Below are 21,857 nucleotides of genomic sequence, written 5' to 3'. Positions count from 1 at the left end.
CCCTTGGCTGATGGATCCAAACAGAACAAAAAAATAAGACTCCTGGAGTCCTGGTGCCGAAGGCCACCATATATGTGCAGTGCGACCAGAGCTGAAGAGGGAGGAGGACCAAAGTTCAGCCAGCCAGCAGTCTGAAAGCGACTTTTTCCGGCAAGGGGCCACCACCTGTTGCGCCCCCCACCAATGATTCCATCCCGCTGTCGCACGGTATCAAGACCCTGAGTCGCCGGGCGTGGCCTGCATGGAGGGGGCCTTGCTCACAGTGTTTGTGTTTCTCTTTTTCTCCTTCTTCGCCCATCGCAGACCGCATGCGTTGCACAGAGTCTTCGGACCGTTGGGGCCTTTGCGCCACTCGGGCGAGTCGAGCGTTCCTGTAAACAATATCAGATGTCGGCGCTGCTCGTGCTATCGGATAGAACCTACCGCAGTCCGTGCAGACGTATTCCTCTGAAGTCTTGAGCTTCTTCTTCTTTTCGCCCGTCCTCGGGTCGCGGTCCACGGGTATGACGATTCCGGCGTCGCCTTTGATGAGGGTGGGGCTGGCGTTGCCCGTCGTGATGCCCTTGCTGCGCTCGCCGTCCTTGTAGCGTAACCCCGTCAGCATCTCGATGGTATCGGTATAGGTGCCTTCGTAGCGCGCCATCTTGTCCTTGAGCGAATCCTGCCGAGCGCCGCCTGACTGCCCCTCCAGGTTCTCTCTCGTCAGGGCCGCGTTCAGCGCACTCCTCTCGGATCGCGACCCGTCGAGGCTCATTGTCCGGGGGAAGTGCGTGGCGGAAACGCCGCTTTGTTCCGTGCGCGCAATGTCGGACTGCGAGTCTTGACTTTGGAGCCACTGCTGCTGCGCTTCGTCATGGTCGGCATCCTCTTCCTGTCTGAGCTCCGCTATCCGTCGTTTTAACCTCTCATTCTCAATCTTGTGTTCCAGGAACGAGTCCAGCAACCCAGCGTTCTTTGTCGGATACGGCCTCGCCATCATGAAGACGGCCTGACAGAATGGGGACTGGTTGCTGGGGTTTGGCGCGAACTTAGCCGCGGCAATGTGGGCGTGTCCTATCGTCTCGAGGATCGTGTACGTCCCATCCTTTTTCCGGAACCTATAAAACATACGCATCGGGTTCCCAGACGCTATCGACTCGTTCAGCTCGGCGACAAACAAGCCCTGGTCGTCCGGATGAATGAGCTCTTTCAAGAAAAGGTCCGTCATCTCCTCGACCGTGTATCCCGATATGGGCAGAATGCTCGGTGATACGTATTTTATGCGGCCGTTCGAGTCTAGAATTTGCAAGAGGTCCTTGATTTCCTCCACAACCTTGCCGGGCCAGTTTCTGCGCTTTGTGAACTCCGTCAAAGTACTGCTCCCTTGGCCCATGCCGCTTTCGCCAAAAGACCCCAGTGGCACTGGCCCTGCACCAGGCACATTGTTGGACGCCGTGTTGAATTGGCTTTCGGAGTGCATGACGGCTTGATCTGTTGCAGACTGGTCCGCATGCTGGTTATGGTTGTTCGAACTGTACTGCTGACCCATGGAACCATCATCGGCCTCGAGATGCATCGGCATGGTCCCAAAAGCGTCGAGCATGTTGCTATCGAAAAGCATGTCGCTGCCGTCGTCCATGGGCAGAGCAACGGGGAATTGGCCGGCACTGTCCACGTCGTGTGGGTTCCGATCGCCAGGCATAGCCTGTTGAAAGGAACCAAAGTCCATGTCGCCATAGCCAAAATGCTGGCCATGATTATGAAGTGGAGCTCCGCTGGACATTGCGTCGGCTGGTAGGGTAAGGGGCGGCTGTGCGCAGTGGCGGAGAGGTTGCGACAATCTAGTAATTGCATTGGTGAGCTAGCCACTTCTACACCACTCTAGAGCCTAAGACCACGATTGCCGGCGACAAGAGCAGTCGTGGCGTCTCAGGTCGAACCAAGGCCTTTTGGAGCTCTTGCACGATTGGGTGGCACTCGACGCGGATGAGATTCGCACGGCGTCGAATGGCTTGCAGCAGTTCGAATGGTGACGCGCAGGCTGCGATTGACGAATGGGCAAGTGAGTTGCGAGTATAGATGTATGTGAGCGCGAGCGCGTGGTGGTTGACTTGCACCCTCCAAGACGTCGACGTCAGAGAAACGGGGGAGGGGCGGCTGGTCGGGCTGCGATTGACCAGCGAGGAGGATGATGATTCAGGTCTCAGACAGAAAATACTCCAAAGGGTCGGGCAAGCATGCAGACAAAAGGAAAGGCGGTATTCGTGTGCACGGTAGCAAGTTTTCCGCAGCGTGGGTTGATGCAAGTTCACAGTCGTGAGTCGTCAGGGACTCAGGGCAGCAGCAGCAGGAACTGGGTAGCAGCAAGTGGAGTAGGATGGGAGAGGATAAGTTGGAAAGAGACGTCACAGACATGGGATTTCCTGGCGGCCCTTCAAGAATACCATGTTGCGCCGTCGCGGGTCACGGATCCGACCAGAGGCGAGCAAATTTGTGGTGGCGCAACATCCTGTCGACTGGACCCCGATTATCCACCTGACCTGTTGGCGCTGATCTCTCCATGTACGGAAACGGAACAGCAGAATTTGCCTGCCCGACTCCATCCAACGTAATCACAGTCTCTTCAATGGCGCAGGCGGCAGGTAGGCTGCAGGCACTTGGGATGGGTGGCGGTGGTCTCCAAGGCCGTTGGGGCCCGGACCAGACGCTCCGTCGCGGCGGAGGCCACACATGCAGCTTGCGCCAATGCGAAGCTTTGTTAGGTAGCCTTTCCGCGCCAGCGGCAACGCCGCAACACTTCATTCACTGGGTACTTTATCGCTAGCCAAGGAAAGCCAATCCGCCACCCGCCAGGGCCCTGCAGTGAGGGGGCGAGAGAGGGTGGGTTTTCACTTTTCGCAAGCTGACTGGATTTGAGTATGAATCCTCCCCCAAACCTCTCGACCGCCCCATCTCCATTTGACAAGGCACCTTCGCCATGAATGACAAACAGCGAGCATAATTCAATACGTACTACTCTGTACACGATGGGACCGCTCATAAATATCAACTGCTTGGTTGGCGGGCTACTTGGCGGGCTACTTGGGCTCACCTCGAAATTCCCAGGTTGCAAACTGTCGCGCCACCAGACGAGGTAACTAACCTAAAAGTCGTCATTGAAGCAACTGTCAAATAGAAGATTTAATCTGTAAGACCTGGAAAAGTATGAGTACCACTCGCGAAGATATGTACATACATCCCTCAACAAAGGGCGAAAGTACACAACGACCGGTATTCGCTTGTCGTCACCGACCCAATTGCTACTGACAAGACAACCCCTCAGCGACAGGACCTCTCGGCATACATACGTTGGATATGGGTATATCAGTGACCCCAAACATCATGATGATTCAATTGACCTGCTGTGCTATTGCTAGTTGTGTGTTACTCAAAGCCCAGATAATGGCGGAAGCATAGACTGACTGGCTGCGGGCTGAAGAGACCAATGTGCCTAGCCATCAAGCACCCCGTTGCGCCTATCCTGCTGCAGGACCATGATAGTAATCAGTTAAGAATAGTGACGGTATGGCCATAGGCGCCCGGCTAGTAATATCTTTTCGGTGAGCATTTGCCGCAGCGAGACAAACCTAGCGACCTGAGTCAAAAGTCCTAGCTGGAGGGTCGCATCACAGTGGCATCGAATCACACGATGGCAGCGCCGGCGGCCGACCATATCGGCAAGCTTACGTACGTGTAATCGCAGTCCCCAGAGCAAGCTTCGACGTCACCCGTAGCGTTATGACCGACTGCCCATCTCACGCCCTCTGATAGCGAAATGGCATTACCACGTCCTGTCTGGCTATCATAACTCTATCTTGCGAAACTCACCTAGCGTCCCCGAGGATTCCTTGACACTAGCCCGTGATAGGAAGCATGCGCTCTCCAAATGATTAATCAGAAATGAAGATATCAGACTTGGCCTCAAGGTGCAGTGAAGTCTTGTGCGAGTACGTGGAGTGGATCGTGGACATGCACTCGGTGAGTCGGTGTATCCTTCCCGCTGGGTTTGGTTGAGTGTGCAGCGCCATCGCGCAACATACCATATCTATTCGTCAGAGCATATCTGCGAAAAGGCCAAAAAGTTGGTGCTGCGTGGAATGCAGATTGCCTTTGCAAGTATGGCCAAGATACCTAGTCCTGTTACCTGGTAGATGACTTTGGCTCTCGGCACCACGTGACTGCGCGCTTCGCGCGTGCGCGCCACTTGTCGCCCAGGGCGCGTCACGGCCTCTGCCTGCTGTGCCCAAATTGCGACCGTGAACAACCAAAGCTCCATCCAGCGTCGACCAGGCCCAGACCTGTTGCGAGGCAGCAGTCGACATCATGTCCAAGATCGACAAGCTCTCCATATCCGGTGTTCGCTCCTTTAGCCCCAATGTCCGGGAGGCCATCCAATTCTACACACCACTGACCCTCATCGTTGGGTACAATGGTTCTGGGAAAACCACCATCATCGAATGCCTCAAATATGCCACAACTGGCGAGTTGCCGCCAAATAGCAAAGGCGGCGCCTTCATCCACGACCCCAAGCTCTGTGGCGAGAAGGAAGTCATGGCCCAAGTCAAGCTCCAATTCCGATCGATCAACGACAAGCAGCACGTTGCGACTAGGAGCTTACAGCTCACGGCCAAAAAGACCACGCGATCCCAGAAGACGCTCGACTGCTCCCTGGTGGTCATGAACAATGGCGAACGCTTGACCACCTCCACACGAGTTGCTCAGCTCGACGAGCTGATACCCGAACGCCTCGGCGTTTCGCCCGCAATTCTCGATGCTGTCATCTTTTGCCATCAAGAGGAGTCCATGTGGCCCTTGAGTGAGCCTGCAGCCCTAAAAAAGCGATTCGATGAGATATTTGAAGCACTCAAGTACACCAAGGCGATTGAGAATCTCAAAATCTTGCGCAAGAAACAGGTCGAGCAGCTAGGGAAACTGCAATCGGACGAGGGCCACAACAAAGTCAACAAAGACCGAGGTGAGCGGGCGGAGAAGCGCATGACGGGCCTCCAGGGCGAAATTGAAGCAGCGCGGGAAAAGTGCGAGGCTTTGACGGCTGAGATGGAGGAGACGCAAAAGAAGATCAGCGAGAAACAAATTCAAGCGAATAGCTACCTCCAAATCGTACAGAATCTCAGCAACAAAAAGGAGCAGCTAGAGTACCGACAGGACGCCGTCAGTGAATTGCGACAGACTATTGACGAGCTTCACGACGCCGACTCAGCTCTAGAGGAACAGCTTTCCCAGTATCAGGCACGTATGGATCAATGTCGTGAGGAGGTCGACCAAAACAGAGCCCAGTATGGAGAGCTCCAGAAGGAACTTGCCACAGCCCAGCGCGACCTCAACACCAAGCTGTCGGAACAGGGAAAACATCAGTCAGACAAGGACAAATACGAGCGCCAGCTCAAGACGCGCACTGAAATGGTGCAGCAAACAGCGGAAAAGTATAGTTTTCGCGGCTTTGATGGTCAACTCACCGATCAGCAAATAGCGGCATTCAACGAGCGATTGCAAGACCTCCTTTCTGAGAAGAAGCGTGATCTCGACCGGTTGCAAAGGGCGAACCAAGGCGAGACTGACCAATTCACTGCAGTCATCACGCAGCTCGAAGGACGCAAAGCTGCCAGAACCCAAGACCGAGTTTCCTCCAAGCAGCGGATGGGTGCCATCGAGAAGAGAATCCACGTTCTGAGCTTGGAGGCGAGCAGAATCGACGTCGATGAGGTCGCAAAGGCTATCCTCGATGGGCAACTAGATGAGATCGGCAGCCGGCTGCAACGAGCACAAAGTGAATTCGAACAGGCTAGCTGGGATGGCCAGCTAGCCGAAGAAAACAATAAGCTGTGGAGCTTGGAGAACGACAGCGAGAAATTGGGGCGCGAGCTCGTCGAGTCCACACGTCTCGCTTCAGAAAGAGCTCAACTCGACTTTCGCAAAAAAGAGCTGTCAGACCGCAAGCGAAAGCTGGAAACCATCACTAAGACCTGGCGGTCGAGGCTGGATGCTGCGGTTGGGGGAGACTGGGAGCCCGAGACGTTGGACGGCAAGTTTCAGATTGTGTCCGACCGTCAATCGAAACAAGTCGAGATCGCACGCAAGACCCGGGAGACAGCGCGGGAAAAGCTGCAAAAGTCCGACTATTCCCTCAAAATCGCCAAAGAAGCTGCGGCGAGAAACAAGGCAGAAGGTGTCCAGTGCCAAAAAAGAGTCTTGGCTGCAATGGAGGACGCTCTGGGCGACGAGCAGCCGGACATTGACGGGTACACCAAGGCGTTGGAGACCGAGGAGGAGGCTGTCGAGACGTTCAAGTCGGACATTTCTCTGCTGGAGAATTTGATCAAGTTCTACGAAAAATGTCTCAAGTCATTGGAGCGCAGCAAGAAGTGCCATCTCTGTGACAGAGGGTTTGATGCTGCGCGCGAGCGTGTGGAAATGCAGAAGTTGAAGGAGAAGATCATGAAGCAGACGTCCCCGACTGCGAAGGAAGATGCAGAGAAAGACCTGCAGCAATCGGAGGAAGCTCTCGCCAAGCTGCGTGCCGTGCGGACTGACTACGAGACGTACCAAAGACTAAAGGACGAGCTACCCAAATTGCAAGACGAATGCCAGAAGTTGCAAAGCGACTTCGACGCTTTGGAGCGGCAACTTGAGGATAAGGATGCCTTGGTTACAACTGAAGACGAAAAACACAGCGACATCAGTGACCTGGCAAAAACAGTACAGAGCATCTCTCAAGCATTCAAGGACATCAAGGACTCTGAAGCCCAAGTGGACCGTATCCAGTCGCAACAGGCTTCTGGTGGCGTAACCCGAAGCGCTGAAGAACTGCACGAACTTCAAGCTAGCGTCGGCGAACAACTCCGAGTTGTGAAGACCAGGATTGCCAAGCTTTCAGCCGACAAGCAGCGTGGTAAAGATCAGATCAGCGCTTGGGAGCTCGAAAGAAGCGAGCTGCGCAACAAGATCAGCTCCGCCTCGGGCCAGCTGGAGAAGAAGACCAGCCTACAAACACAAATCCAGTCACTCAAGGAAGATAACGCACAGCAGAGAGAAACCATCCAGAGAGTGGATGGGGAGCTGGAAACCATTGAGCCTGAGATTACAGAAGCCAAGGCCGCGCGGGATCAGGCGATAACGCGGATGCGATCCAAGGAGCAGGGTATTGCTTCGGAGAGAGACGAAATCTCCAACTCGATATACGAGATCAAGATGGTCGACAATGATATTCAAGACTACGTTGACCGGGGCGGTCCGTCAAACCTCGCATCCAACCAGCGCGCCATTGCGAGCTTGGAGAAGGCCATCAACAACACCAAAAAGGAGGTCGATGATATAACAAAGCGGGCCAACAAGCTCAAGGAGGATCTTGACAGCGGTGACCGCAAAAGAAAGAACATCAACGACAACCTCAACTACCGCAAGCATTTGCGCATGCTCGACGCTCTCCGTCAAGATATCGAGGAGCTTCAGGACCGCAACGCCCACGAGGACCATGATCGTCTCGTTGGCGAGGCGCGGCAACTCGAAAACCACTCAAATCGCCTCTTCGCGGAGCGCGGTTCCGTCATGGGCAGCATGAAGACCAAGGATGAAGAGCTTGACCGTCTACTCCAAGAATGGGAGATGGACTACAAAGACGCCAAGTCCAAGTACCGCGAATCGCACATTCGGGTTGAGACAACGAAAGCCGCGATTGAGGACCTGGCACAGTGCTCTTCGGCTGTGGATAAGGCCGTCATGCAGTTCCACTCCATGAAGATGTCCGAGGTGAACCGGATTGCTGGCGAACTATGGCAGAAGACATACCAAGGGACCGATATTGACACCATTCTTATCCGATCCGACAATGAGTCCTCGACTGGCAAGAGAAGCTACAACTACCGCCTCTGCATGGTCAAACAAGATACGGAGATGGACATGCGCGGTCGGTGCTCGGCTGGTCAAAAGGTCCTGGCGAGCATCATCATTCGTTTGGCCCTCGCCGAATCCTTTGGCGTGAACTGCGGCCTCATCGCGCTCGACGAACCCACGACGAACCTCGACAGAGACAACATCAAGTCCCTCGCGGAAAGCCTGCACCAGCTGATTCAGCAGCGTCAGGCGCAGAGCAACTTTCAGCTCATCGTCATCACCCACGACGAAGAGTTCCTGCGCCACATGCGCTGCAGCGATTTTTGCGATAGCTTCTTCCGCGTGAAGCGGGATGGCCAGCAAAAGAGTGTGATCTCGCGGGAAAGTATCACCAAGATCTTCTGATAAATGACCATGTACCACCATCACTTGAGCATAGGAGAGCGCGCACGGCCGGCGTTTAATGGGACTAGCGAGCATAATGTACTGGAGGCATGTTTTCTTTTTCTAAGGCAAACTCATTAATACTGACTCTCTACTGCTTTGTCGTGAAAGGGGTGATGCGTCCGTCCCGGTGCGCCTGGTATCAAAACAAAACCACTCCTACAATGCATACTCACTTATTTCTCCGTATCCATGGAATCAGCATCCTTAGCCTCCCCTTCTTTCTCCCCCTTCTCGTGATCATCGCCGTCCTTCAATTTCTTTGGGGATTTCGGCTCTTGTGGCTCGTCCTCGGCCTCCCGCTTCGTCCCTGATACTTCGGATGTTGTTGGGCTCGCGGCTCGTTCGGCCGCTGGTTGCTCTGGTGCATCGTCCTCGGCATGTCTTCGGCCCACTGCAGATTCCACATCGATCCCTTGCATCTGCAGCCCGTCCTCCCCTATGTAGCTCGTGCTCACACCCTGCGGGCCCGTGTCGTTGACGCCAATTTCCTCAGGCCCTCTAGCATGCGGTGTTTCTTCGTCCCCGTCCTCGGTGGGCGCCGCGTTCTCGTCAGTGTCCTTCTTCGCATCCTCGTCAGTGGGCTGCTCCTCGCCATTGTCCTCATCGCCGCCGCCGCTGCCCTCGTCCTGCTCGCTGACCGCAGCCTGTTGCGCCCTCCTTGTACCCCGGTGGAGTTGACTCATTGGTATTACACCAGCCCGCTGCTCTTGACGCAAAAGCTCACCTTGCGTAATCGCCCGCGCGTGACCAGTCGAGTGTACCCCGTTAACGCTGACACTGACTGTCTCGATGCTGCCCATGCCGTTCGGGCCATCGATTGTCTCTGTACTCTCGCTGTGAATCGTGGCACCCGTACCGCCTCGCGCCTCCGTCTCCGTGGGCTGTTGCTGCTGTGTTTGATTGGACTTCACCCACGGGATGGGCGTCAACAGCGCTCCGCCGAGGGCTTCATCACTCCCCAAGCTCGCGGCCGCCGTCGTCGGGTTGCCCCATGTCACGCTCTCTGCGCCACTGGTGCCAGCCATATCGGGCAGTGGGAGAGGGTACTGGTTCGCGCCGGACGTGACTCCCACTACCCTGTCTACTGCGTGTAGATAGGAGCTCAAGGCTCTGTAGTGTGCGCGAGGGCGCAATACCAACTCGGCGAGCCGTTGTATCGTATGGGGCGGCGACGTCGTGAAGGATTGCAAATGGGCAGTGATGTGCTTGAGCATGTTATCGAGCTGAGTGGGAAGCTCGCCCGGTTGCAGAACCTGTTGCTTCGCAGGTGGTTCAGGTGAGCCTTTTGTTGCGATGTCCGTGCCTTGGGAGGCCAGTGGCGAGGATGGCATGGGAGAGGCGAGGCGCCCCTGGGAATCGGTGGGCGGGAGGGCGGCGGGTTTCGGATGCGGAAGGGTCGGTATCGAGAACTCTTCGCGAGCAATCTGTTCCTGCTCAGAAACTTGTCTATCTCCGATGGGGGAGGGAAGAACGGCTATACCTTGTCTAAGCGTGCGAGGATGTCCGCAAGAAGCTCCGGCCAAGTGCCTCTATTTCCTATCAGCGATCGATGACTTTAGGTGGTTGGGAGGTCGTCAAGGTCTCACGAATCCAGTGTGCCGTCGGCGGCGACCTTGGTGAGTAGCTCATTGTCGCTTTCCACATCCATTTTGGCAAGGACCCCGATGTTGAATTGGAGTGAGGCTGGGTCGAGCAGTCGCGTGTTGAAGATGCGATGCGTCCCGATGTGGGGTTGCACTTAAGCGGGCCCACGGTCGGATAGCTGCATGATTGTCAGTTGGGAAACGGAGGGATGATTTGACCTCTGTGGCTCTACTGAACTATAGCTCCTCCTGGTCATCAGGTATTACGAGTCATTGCCAAAGGCCGGAGAGCCTAGAAAACCTGTGGCAGGTATTTAGAAAGTATACGAGTTCATTTGCCACGCAGCCCCTTAACCCCCAAAGTAAACACAATTCAAACGCACCAAATAGGCCATCTCAACATGAGCAATACCTGGAACTGACCGCATGGCCAGATCTTGTGCAAAAACAAAAACAATCATGCCTGCAAGGTTTCTAGACACTACCGTCATTCTGAAGACCAGTAGCGATATATCGTGGCTGCAGCATGGAGATGGTCGTGCAGTATGTCATTTTACACTCTACGCTTCCAAGGCCTTCCCAAATGATTCCAAGCAAGCACAGCACGTTTTCCGCCCTGGGGACCTCCGGGATATAATCATGTCGCGAGTGCGGAAGGTCTCCGGCCATTTCGGACGTTGCCCAATGAGTGTATGTCCACCGATATTCTTGCGGCTGGTGTTTCTAGGGTAGGAGTGTTGCACTGACCTACGTGGCGTGCACAAGTGTATTTCGGGCGTCTCGAACGCGCAGCCATTCTACTAAAACGGCATGTCGTATCTAGGAGTATAGGGAGGCCAAATTAAGCCCGCGATGAAGTTACTAGGGCAGAGCTCCTGAATCGATAAGCCAAGATGATATCGCAAAGACCTGCATTGGCGTTTGCACCTCGGAGGTGCTTGACGAGAGTTGCATGAAAACCCTCGGAATGGCGAGCCGTGAGTTAATTCTCGGAAGCAGGCAGATGAGGAGCACGCAAGCACGCACGGGCACCACTGCCGACACAGTAAGCTTTATCACGGATACTGCAAGTGGCGGACGCAGAATCCTGCATCCGCGGTTGACATGTGCTTGCGTTTCCATGTAGGTATGTGCTTTACAGCTGTGAACGCTTACAGGGTTTCGAAATCCCCGGAGATTGCACTTCCCGACTGATTGTCTGTTCAAATGGCCGTGCAGCAGCCGAGTTTCTAGGCCGTGGCCCGTGGTTCTTGGATTGAGGGACTTTGAGCGTTGGGAGGCCTGCCCATCCACGTGTGACGCGGAACAGCGACGAATCGCCGCCGCTCACCGAGGTGGAGGAACGCTCCTCAGTCCCATGTAGGGCGGGACACTCGGCACTCCCCACGAGTTCACGATACGTGTCATTTGCATTGAGAACCCAGCGCGCGGAACGACCAGACTTGGCCGTGACTTTGGTGTTTAGCAGTCGGGTGCTGTCGTTTCAGGCAGGTGAGTGAGCCCACCGAGATCCTGCGGATTGGTATTACGCAGGGGTAATGGGTAGGAATATTTGGAGGCATCGGCCGCTGAACGGTGCGAAGTCGAACAGAATCACGATGCCTTGTCGCTGAACTTGCTTTCTGGATTTGTTGAGAATAGCCGAGATGATAAGTCTTGCATCCGTTGCAGATGGAGGTATTGAGGTCGTGGGTGAAGCTTGAGGACGGCTGGCTAAGGTAAGTTATTGGACGGGACGGGACATCCTTGTCTGGTTTAGGTCCGTGGGGTTCAACTTCAACCGTCCAACCCCAGGAAGGACGCAGGGCCCTATTCCACACACAGTTTGAGACCGGAGGTGCGGAATGGAATATTCGCATGCGTCGGGAAACTCCAGTCCTTGTCGTCCAGATGCCGTCCGATCACCTAACGTGCGAGGCAAAGCCCAAGCCATTAGTTCGTTTACTATAGTCCATGAGGTGCCTTGACTACTAAAGCTAGATGGTGATTAAGTTGTGCCCTGTGCGCACACCGGGACGGCCATTGTCGATCATCCGGCCAACTAGGGTTGAGCCGCTGTCCCGCAAGCTCCAGAACTACACGTAGAGGGCCCGGCGATCTGCGCCGAATGTAGCTTGAGGTGAGGAAAATGTCCGTCGATGAATCAAGCAGTCACAGATGCAGCATTTGTCCACCATCTCCATTGGTTCATACGGCAGAGACCCTTCAAGATCACTGCTTTAGCGCCAGAGAAGCTGGGTTCTGGAGTGAAGCTGTCGAACGGCTGCCGCCTTCACACAAGGCCTGCGGCCTGCCCCTCGACCCGCTACAACGCATGCACGGATGGGCAGGCTATGTGTTGCATGGGACCATGGACGGTGGGATGAAATCATATTCGACACGCAATGCTAAAAATGGCGGCAACATTAGTCGATCTCATCGTGCCCTCGACATGGGAGGCTCCAGTCGCATATTGCGACGCAAATCGCGCTATAGGTGTTGATCTCTGGGCAGCTGCGCAAGTGAACCACGGCAGCAAAGATTGGGACGCCCTGACGATAAGATGCATAAGGTAGCAGTACCTTACCTAAGGTACCTAAGGCAATAATAAGTGATATGACTGATTGTTCCTTCTCCAAGGTACCTACAGTACTAGAATGACAATGTCAGTCTTCGATCCAGGCTCCAGTCACAGTCACAGTCGAACGGCAGTTGCAACCAGTTTGCTAGCCATCATGGACTTCAGCCATAATGCGTCTGGCCTATCTCCGTCATCAACGTTTTCACTCTGCATGAAGTCAGCTACATTAAGGGTATGCGCTCCGAAGGAAATTTTTCATCGCTCCATTATGTCTGCTGTAAGGTAATAACTGCAAGAAAACCCGCAAGCACGTCGCGACCAACAGCAGCAGCAGCCCAGCCCACCACTAATGGCATGGCACCGTCGACCGACAACGCTGCCCCCACCACCAGCAGTGCCAATGAGCACAGCACCAGGCTGCACCACAAACAACATGGAGTCATCAACAAGTCAAGGCATGGTCGTATTGCAATAATCTGCAGTGCATTCGTTAGCTGCATCTCACAACGCCAAAGTAGTAGACAGACCATCATGTAAGTACTTCAATGTCTCAGAACGTCTACTTCCGCACCCTGCTTGTTAATAAAGAGCCGCTGGCAAGCTCCCAGCTCAAGTGGCATGCTCCACCCGCGTCACATCATCATCTGCAAGCATGAGCAAGACATGCCTGGTAACACCTATGACGATGCATCCAACACCGCCCTAAACGCTACTCACAGTGCTCGATCGATAGACTGACAATGTCCATTCGGAGGCAGCAGACTATCTTGGCTGAGATGAATACGCCACCCAGGGTTCATCCCTGGGCCGCTCACGCACAGCCCTTCTGATCCCGTCGAACGCCTACTTAGCTCAACCCCGCATGGCTGGCGTGCCGCGTGTTCGACATTATCGTTGCCATCCTTGATAATGACAATCACCGCAGCTCGACGTCGCATGGTGCCAGCGACTACTATTGAATATGGACTGAAGCCTCTCGACTGTGCGCTGTGTCTAGGAGATACCATGTTCACTGAGGCTACGACTTGGCTTCATGCAATGTGCATCACGATCGGCAGACTGAGGGTCGGGGCCTTTGGCCTCCCCCTCCTTTGAGACCTCGACATAATTACAATCTCGCATGTATTGCGATGGTGTGGCTTGGCATTGTGATTCCACGAGCGAATACTTTTAGAGAGCAGACCAGCTGTGCGCGCAGCATGTCGGCATGGTCTTGTTTGGTTCAGCCTCGGGCCACGTCCTCCCCACGCTGGCCTGAAAGTAGGCAGCAATCGAGCGCCATCAGGTGTTGGAGGGGCACACGATGCAGCAGCAGTGGCGCAACCAACCACTTCTCTGCAAGTACCTGCATGCGATAGCAGTTGCTTGTCCATTCGACTCGTCGACGATTCGTCCTGGTTGGCCAATGGCAGTAGCCAACCCATCTTTTCTCTTCCCTCCGGCTTGCGGACCACCAAACAGATTTCTCTGCACGAGCGGGTTAAAAGTCGGCTCGCGCAGACGCGGTCCATTCAATATGCAGCTGGTCCCTGCCCGGTCTGAAGCTGCAATTAGAGGCTGTCCTAGGTCGCATGCAGGCGGATGCTGAACAAGAAAGGCCCTCGCAACTCAAAACCATTCGGGACTATTGCTAACCATGTAGCGAGCCCTCACGTCGCTCGTCAAAGTATCCAACTTTGTCTAGTACGAAAGGTACGCCCTATATGCTACCAGTTTAAAGTCTAAACATGGGAAACAGCTGGTGACTGGGGTCGCTTGTCCTTGATCAGATCATTCTCGTTCCGTTCTCCACGCTGGCCGGCGCGTGCGCAATACATGCTCCGCATCTTTCCAGGGTGGCCGGCCGCTCGCTGGCTACTACGCATCCAAACTCCAACAAGCCGCGCATGCCCGACTAAGAACAGAGAGCGCTTGGCCCCCTCCACTCAGCGATTGTAGATCCCGGTCTTCTACCGGCTATTAGCAACTGGACACATAGTGTGGTTGACGCTGGCCAAATTGGTCATTGCCGAGATGGCAAGGAAACCCGCTGATTCACGAAGGCGACGCGCGCGGATGAATTGCAAGATGGGCGTGGACCGTTGCAGAATCAAGGGCTGATCAGCGCCAGTCCGAGAACAACCATCAACCGCAGGTACCTGAAGGCGCGTGATATTCATGAGTCCATGACCACATTCGACAGGCCATTGGTCTCCACCACCCACAGTGCACGGTTGTCGCCCCAGATGGCCCAGATCATGGACTCTGCCTGTCTGTCCACACATGACTGACAGTTTTTTTTTTGCAGAAGCGTCGCCAATGGCTGGAGACAGCAGAAGACGAATCGAATGGGCATCTAAGGAAGCCAAAAGTCCTTGTCTGTCTCTTGTTGTAGTCATGCACAGATCAACGTTGACAAACAGTTCGGTCTCCGTCAGTCATCAGTCCACATCTCCAATGCACGCCCCTCCTTCTCACAAGTTCACCACGGCGTTTGAATCTGCGACAAGGTTGCTCTCCACCTCGTCGACTCCACCATGGCACAGATATCTCCAGCAGGCGGCCCTACTAGCGTCTTGACGCCGGAGCAACAGCGTCTTGGGTCCCTGAACCCTGCCTGGTCGCGCCCACCAAGGTGCTGTAAGCCGTCGTCGAGTCCTCAATCCCTCTCGTCGTCGTCGAGACTAATCTCTAATTACATGCTGCCGCATGCCTGCGCAAGGACGAGACGAGCGTCGCGCGCCAGACTCGCATCTGGGCGAGCACACATTTTGCCTCCAGCAGAGGAGGGTCCAGGTCGACTCCGCGAACATGCATGACATTAGGACATGGCCCGCTCAATGGGGCAGGATACGCACAAGAATTACGATCCGGCCGACTACCCGTCCGTCAATCAAGATGCCAACCCCAGGCCTTTTCTCCATTCATCCACCTGGCCTTGTAGTTTATATATCTTCTACCCTCGCCTTCACACACAGCCTGGTCGCTAACCTTTTGATCATGTCCAACGTCTCTTGAACTTCACTTTTCTCCCCCCTCCCTTATCCCTCGCCCCCTCCCCGTACGAACCCGAGAGTACACTCGCCAGATTGCTGCTGGCTTGAGAGTCTCGACTGGTCCGTTGTACTATACTGTCCACCTGCTCGGCGCGGCAACTGCTTGGTCTGCTCTTCTTGGGTTCTTTGTGTCAGCCATTGGCTGTTGTCGTGTGCCCCCGTCTGTGTGTTGGCATACTCACGGCTCGCATCATCGTCTTGTTTGATCTGGAAACGATCTGAACAATTTTTGAAGCCCCCGGCTGGCGCTCGTTTCTGGAAAAGTGCTGTTTGAAAGCTCGCGAAACGATTGACATTGGGAGCGTCGTTTTACAGACAAGAAAAACGCGCCGAAGACCAGTTGATCGATGAACCTGTGAACACTACAGGAAGAGCGCGAGCCCACAGCGCGCAGGTCAATAACAGCAAGTTCAGACGACAAAGGCGTACAAAAAAAACTTTTCTTCACACTCTCGCTTTTCTTCTGCATCTCTCGCCGTTGCCGCCATGGAGGCCATCCTCGATGCAGTCGCCAGTAAGGCTGTTGCTGCCCTGGAACTGCTTATGCCTTCGTTCCACTTCTGGCAATCGACGTCTTTCTGGATCTGCGTTTTCTGGGGTCTATGGTAAGATTTGGTTAATACGGAACTTTTTGAGTTTTTCACTGACGGCCCTATAGGATCCATCGCTATCTTCGCCTTCTGGTTCACTGTGTCAGTCACTGGACATACAAATCCAAGCCCATCCCGGCCAAGCCCTCATTCACCAGCCAAGATGTGACAGTGGTCATTCCTACGATCCATAACGTGTTTGAGGAGCTCCGTCCCGCCCTGGAGAGTATCTTGGCTTGTGAGCCATATGAGCTTCTCATGGTCACCACCAACGACAAGCGCAAAGACCTCGAGCGCATGGTCGCCACACTCCCCCACCACCGTGTTCGCGTCATGTCTGTTGCCATCGCCAACAAGCGTATCCAGGTTTGCGAGGCTCTGCCAAACGTCCACACGGCGATCACAATCATGGCCGATGATGACGTGACATGGCCCAAGACACTCATGCCCTGGTTGCTTGCTCCCTTTGAGGACCCCAAGATCGGCGGTGTTGGCACCTGTCAACGCGTCCGTCGCGAGTGGGATGCTCCCCTGGTGGACCGTCTCTGGAACTGGCTCGGTGCGGCCTACATTGAGCGACGCAACTTTGAGATCTCGGCAACGCACAACATGGACGGTGGCACTTCTTGCATGTCTGGGCGCACCGGCGCTTACCGAACGGAGATTTTGTCCAGCCACGACTTCCTTCACGGCTTTAAGAACGAAAAGTGGAGAAAGTGGATCTTGAATGCTGACGACGACAACTTTGTCTCTCGCTGGCTGGTCAGCCACCAGTGGAAGACCTGGATCCAGTACGAGTCTGAGTGTGAGATTGAGACGACTCTGGAGAATGGCGTCAAGTTCCTGTACCAGTGCTCCCGCTGGGCCCGCAGCAACTGGCGCAGCAACTGGACGAGTCTTGTCCGGGAGCGATACGTCTGGAAGCAACAGCCCTGGAGCACTTACGCTCTTCACATTGCGACCTTTACCTCCCTGGCCTTCCTGTTTGACCCCCTGCTCTTGGCAACGTGCTGGTGGGCTACCGCTGCGTGGGACATGCAAAACCGCTTGTATGCGTTTTGGGCGCAATTCATCTTCATGTTCGCCTTTACCAAAGTGGTCAAGCTTGTTGGACTTTTCCGCCGCAATCCGAGCGACATCATGTACCTGCCTCTGTCCATTGTCTTTGGGTACTTCCACGGCCTCATCAAGCTCTACGCTCTGATCACTCTTAACATGGTAAGATCACTCGCAACTCACCTTTCTGGTCGTCGGGTTAACAAAGGGCAACAGACGTCTTGGGGCAGCCGCGCCGATGGTGACACCAACGACGAGGAGCGTTTGGCTCCCGCCCCCCAGCCATCGATCGTGCTCAAGACGCCGCCTGGCAACAACTCGTTGATTCGCTACAATGTGAGGCAGAAGGGACGCCACGCACAGTTCCGAGAGACGATTGCCATTGACGAGAAGCATGCGTCCACCGCGCTCGACGCATGCACTTCTTGCCAGCCCATCCCGATCCCGGTGGAATCATGATGGACTCTAGAAGGCGACTTGAGAGCTACATCGTCTCAGCTCCCACGGGGAGCAATGGGGCTGCAAGTTCAGGTCGGCCGATCCTCTCTGCCGCTGCAGGCGGGAGATCTGGCCTTGTTTTTACTACGCTATGCATGACACGACGAGTATGATTCCCACGACGGGTGGTTACGAAAAAATGATTTGACTTTGGCGAGTTTCTTTCATGGAGTCATTGGCTTCTTCTGAATTTCGGTCCTGCGCAAACGGTTGTTCTTGGACACACTTTCACGGTTTCACAGACCTAGGAGGGAGCCACGGCGTTACAGGCGTGTCTGAAGACAGGCAGACACTTGATGTTTTTTTTTGTTTTGTTTTGTTTTGTTATTTTTGGCACACCGAGTTTAGCAAATACCTTAGAAAAGGTGATTCATAGATGAGTGTGCACAATGACTTTGAGAGCTACTACATTCTGGATACACAATTGTCTCTTTGCGTTCGCTCTTGGCCTTGCAGCATTGATGTCAAGATGCATAAGGTAGTCAGGGTCCATCAGCATGTCGTCAAGCTGCCGATTACGGTGGGAACATGTTTGAATCCGCCTGCATCACGTCGCTCTTCCACTGGGGCTGCAGCTCTCTGTCTTGCATGGCAACTCGAAGCTCACAGATGCCAGCTCATGCGAGCGATCGATACGGGCCTAGACGGCGGGCACCGTAGTGTTGACTAAAACTTGGGGAGGGCACACATGCACAATGTCTCAGCCTCCCACACACCACACGATCCACGGCGCATACATCAAAGACCACTATTAGTAGATGCAGCTGCGCCGTCAGCCTCGCGTCCTACGTAATAAGGCTTACTATGCTCTACACCCACGCGCGGCGAGAGCTGGGAAGAGAGGAGAGGATGCTGATCATTCCCATCAGAGGTAAAGTCACAGCCACCGAACATTCTACCATGCTGAAGCTCACGAAGAAGGGATATAAACAAACGAAAAGGCCAAAAGACGCATCAGAGGGGATGAACCACCAACTGGCTCTTAGCGAGAGGCCTGCCGAGAGGGCAAGCTAGGCAGTCCTTGCAAGTTGTGGCCCACCGTCTGCGATGATGAGGTGCATTCGCGCTGGCGTCGGTAGTGGAGTCGACGCCGCTGAGTGCGACCCGTCAAATCGACACAGCTTGGCGCCAGCCGAGCTGGAACGACATGGACTTGTTGATGAGGGCGTGTCCCGTGCCCAGAAGGGAGCGCGGTAGGGCCAAGTCTTGCTGTTCATCCAACTTGAACTGCACGCCGCGAACATCCATACACCCTCAAAGGAGGGCGAGTACTAGCAGTTCACATGACGGTCGAAAGAAAGACAAAGAACGATCTCGGCTTGTTTGGATGCCAGCCTCTCTTCCTCTCTGTCTTGTGTCTGCACTCCACACCACCAACTGTGGATACACCCTCTCGAGCCCATGTTCGCGTCTTCTGCAGAATACGGTACAGTCTACAGATTGTAGATAGATCACTGCGGGCCCTACCGTCCTAATACCAATGGATGGACGGCCGATGGACATCCACACTTCCCGTGGGAGAATTCGCTGCAGCCTTCTTGGCTGGCGCGATGACGACTACTTACAGAAACCAGCCAGGCGTAGTAGAGAGAATCACTGATATAGACAGGTACTGTACCTACATATGTAACTGTCAGACCCTGGAACATGACGGCCCGTGCTGCTGCCGGATCAGAACAGCCAGGGCCAGCGTGTGGGCATCGACTGATCAAGGCGTTACTTAATGACTGGCTGACGATGCCATCATCGGCAAAGTCGAACAAGTCCCCCATGTATGAGACTAAACCTCATCCTCTGATGCCTGCACCTGGGCAGACGCAGGTCCTTGCGCAGTGTGTGGAGACGTCTTCCCCTCCACCTTCCCTCCTGTTCGACCTGCACGGAAATATCAATCGCACACGCCCCATTCTCTCCTCTTTCATCAGCGGCTACATCTCAGATTGTCAGTCCAGCAGCTTATCGGCGCGCGGACATTGCAGGTGGGGGAAATGATGCGCAGTTCGTTCTTTCGCGGCGCACGCGGCTTCTCCTCGTTCGTGGCGCAGTCCAGCCCCCATCGTCTCGCGCCTCGCGGAGATCGGGTCGGCGGGTAGCCACATGAAGAACTGGTCACTGGACTAGAAGCAACTGACGACCGACGCGAATGGCGCCAATGGTGGACTGGATGTGGTGTATGTACAGCACAGTACGAGGAGAGAGCCGAAGCTTGGTGGTCCTCGGGGTTTGCCGCCGTGGAGAGCGCGGGAAATGGGTATGTACGTACGTACAGCAAACGGTCCCCGGGTAAAAACAGTTTTGGTCTGTGCATAACAATGGTTATTGAAGGCGAGCAACTTCCTTTCGGCATTTGACATTCCGTGAGTCCATGGTTCGTTTGGGCTCACCGGTGGCCCAGGAGAGTATGCGGCTTGTCGTGTCGTGCAGCCAACAGCATGAGCACACAATCCCTCCCAAGGGTCTGTTTGTCTGTCTGCCATGCCTGCTGCACCAGACTAATCAGGTACATACATAGAAAGACGCTGGGACCGTTCCGTGGCATCTTAGACCTAAGAAATGCATGTCGTGACAAGCAACCAGGCATTCGGCATATCGTGGAGCGGCTCCATCACGCGAATTAGCTCGCATTGCCCGAATCCTCCGTCTGGGGCTGGGCGCAAGACGCTGGTCATCATGCGCACGTCCGTCCTACTTAGTTATAGAAAGCACTGTGTATTTAGTTACTAACGTTCCAGTACGTGTACGCAGGAAGGGCCTGGAAGGCCACAGCGCGACAAGCGGAGGATTGCCCAGGCTGTTGTTGCCAGTTGGCCACCCTTGTAGATGACGTGCAGCTCGCATATGTGTCCATAATTCCCTTCTCCCCCCATCGTTTCCCGATGTGCCAAGTTACGTATCCGTATGTATGTACATGTATTGCCTCGGTGCGCCCATCATCATCGCCTCGCGGTGCGCAGTGCAAGCCGTAGTAGGAATAAGAACCTGACGATCATTCCGTGGATGGCCCCGTCGAAGCTCACATAACAAGTCAATAATCAAGCCAAGTCCGTGTGCGCGCGTACAAGGGAGAGTACGCGGCATCAAGCATGGACTCTACCCTTCGAGCTTCCCGTCCCGCACGTCGACCATAGTAGGAATACATATGTGAGAGCGATGTAACACGATCCTGCCGGAAGCGCACATTGGGCACTTCCGGTGCATGTGCGCAAAGAGGACAGAGGCATCGTATTGTCACATGGATGTGAGAGGTAGGAGGATAGACTTGCAGCTGCATCCGGCCATCCCCCCGCTGTGTCTACTATGCGTGTTGACTCTGACGCCGACAGCTGGGCGGATATTCCCAGACCTGGAAGATCTGGAAATCTTGTATAGAGCCAAAGGGCATATGGTTTCTCCATTAGCAAAGTGACAACGCTGGATTTAAAGAATATTACCACCAATATGTACAAAAGTGCAACGCTCGTCAAGTAAAGCAGGATTCGGGGATGCAACAACAAGAATCACAAAAAGAAAGCAGCCAAGTACATCGGACCAAACACATGTCGTTTTCGGTCCTCCCAAAGTCAATCATAAGGCAGCTTTCCGCCAAGATTGAGAATGTTCACCTTTACAGACTCGGACAAGTACTCTGTGTTGTTTGTCTCAATATAGCAGATGGTCTCCGCCCAGGCACTAGGGCAAGGCACTGGGAGAAGAATCGTCTCGTCGTACTGAATGGGCCGCTTCGTTTGGACTAGAATGGAGCCCAGTATCGGGAGCTGCTGCAAAGCACGATCCCTGGCTGTTCGTGCGTCAGCAATGCGCCCCAGCATGTCGATTCCTCCTCTATGGGAAGACTTACTGATGAACTCTCGAGCAATTTCGGAGCGGACTTGCGACCCTCGACGTCTCGAAGTGGGTGAACGTGGGCTCAGGGAACTGCTCGCGGGCGCCACAGAGAAGCGGCGGTTTAGGAAGACGGCGGAGTAGGGGGTGGTAGGGGTGTTTCCTGGCACTGGTAGCACCGTGCCTGGAGCTGGGAAGGATGTTTTTCTCTTGCGCTCAGGAGAGCCTATTGGGGCGATGTGCATCTCAAACAGTTGTGGCGGCACACAGCGCGTCAGCCGCTCGGTGAGACCCGAGCGAGCCGTGATGGCCACATGGATCTTCATGTCGCCGTTCTGTAGGGAAGGCCACCAGATTTCTGTCCCGCAAGTCAGCTGGCCTGGGTTGGCGGGTCTGG

At 54.7% G+C, this 21,857-nt stretch overlaps 5 protein-coding genes across 5 annotated transcripts; 2 read left to right on the top strand and 3 right to left on the bottom strand.

Moving 5' to 3' along the window:
* Positions 1-210: 210 nt before the first annotated feature.
* On the bottom strand, positions 211-1,762 carry J7T54_004365 (Cutinase palindrome-binding like protein; the record flags this gene model as incomplete). Its single annotated transcript, XM_051504275.1, has 2 exons — positions 211-371; positions 424-1,762. The coding sequence occupies 2 exons, from the start codon at positions 1,760-1,762 to the stop codon at positions 211-213; spliced, it is 1,500 nt and encodes a 499-aa protein (XP_051364194.1).
* A 2,579-nt stretch (positions 1,763-4,341) lies between these two features.
* J7T54_004364 (DNA repair protein RAD50) lies at positions 4,342-8,274 on the top strand (the record flags this gene model as incomplete). Its single annotated transcript, XM_051504273.1, has 1 exon — positions 4,342-8,274. The coding sequence occupies one exon, from the start codon at positions 4,342-4,344 to the stop codon at positions 8,272-8,274; it is 3,933 nt and encodes a 1,310-aa protein (XP_051364193.1).
* Positions 8,275-8,489: 215 nt separating this feature from the next.
* Positions 8,490-9,964, bottom strand: J7T54_004363 (uncharacterized protein; the record flags this gene model as incomplete). Its single annotated transcript, XM_051504272.1, has 2 exons — positions 8,490-9,762; positions 9,903-9,964. The coding sequence occupies 2 exons, from the start codon at positions 9,962-9,964 to the stop codon at positions 8,490-8,492; spliced, it is 1,335 nt and encodes a 444-aa protein (XP_051364192.1).
* Positions 9,965-15,980: 6,016 nt separating this feature from the next.
* Positions 15,981-17,599, top strand: J7T54_004362 (uncharacterized protein; the record flags this gene model as incomplete). Its single annotated transcript, XM_051504271.1, has 3 exons — positions 15,981-16,099; positions 16,153-17,302; positions 17,357-17,599. The coding sequence occupies 3 exons, from the start codon at positions 15,981-15,983 to the stop codon at positions 17,597-17,599; spliced, it is 1,512 nt and encodes a 503-aa protein (XP_051364191.1).
* A 3,599-nt stretch (positions 17,600-21,198) lies between these two features.
* Positions 21,199-21,786, bottom strand: J7T54_004361 (uncharacterized protein; the record flags this gene model as incomplete). Its single annotated transcript, XM_051504270.1, has 2 exons — positions 21,199-21,416; positions 21,477-21,786. 2 exons carry the CDS (start codon positions 21,784-21,786, stop codon positions 21,199-21,201), a joined length of 528 nt encoding a protein of 175 aa, XP_051364190.1.
* Between the last annotated feature and the right edge of the window lie 71 nt (positions 21,787-21,857).

Source organism: Emericellopsis cladophorae, assembly GCF_022114955.1.
Source record: "Emericellopsis cladophorae strain MUM 19.33 chromosome Unknown NODE_8_length_656085_cov_119_647849, whole genome shotgun sequence".
Classification (NCBI taxonomy): Eukaryota; Fungi; Ascomycota; class Sordariomycetes; order Hypocreales; family Bionectriaceae; genus Emericellopsis; species Emericellopsis cladophorae.
The sequence above is the reverse complement of the archived record's forward strand: the minus strand, read 5'-3'. Positions and strand labels throughout refer to the sequence as shown.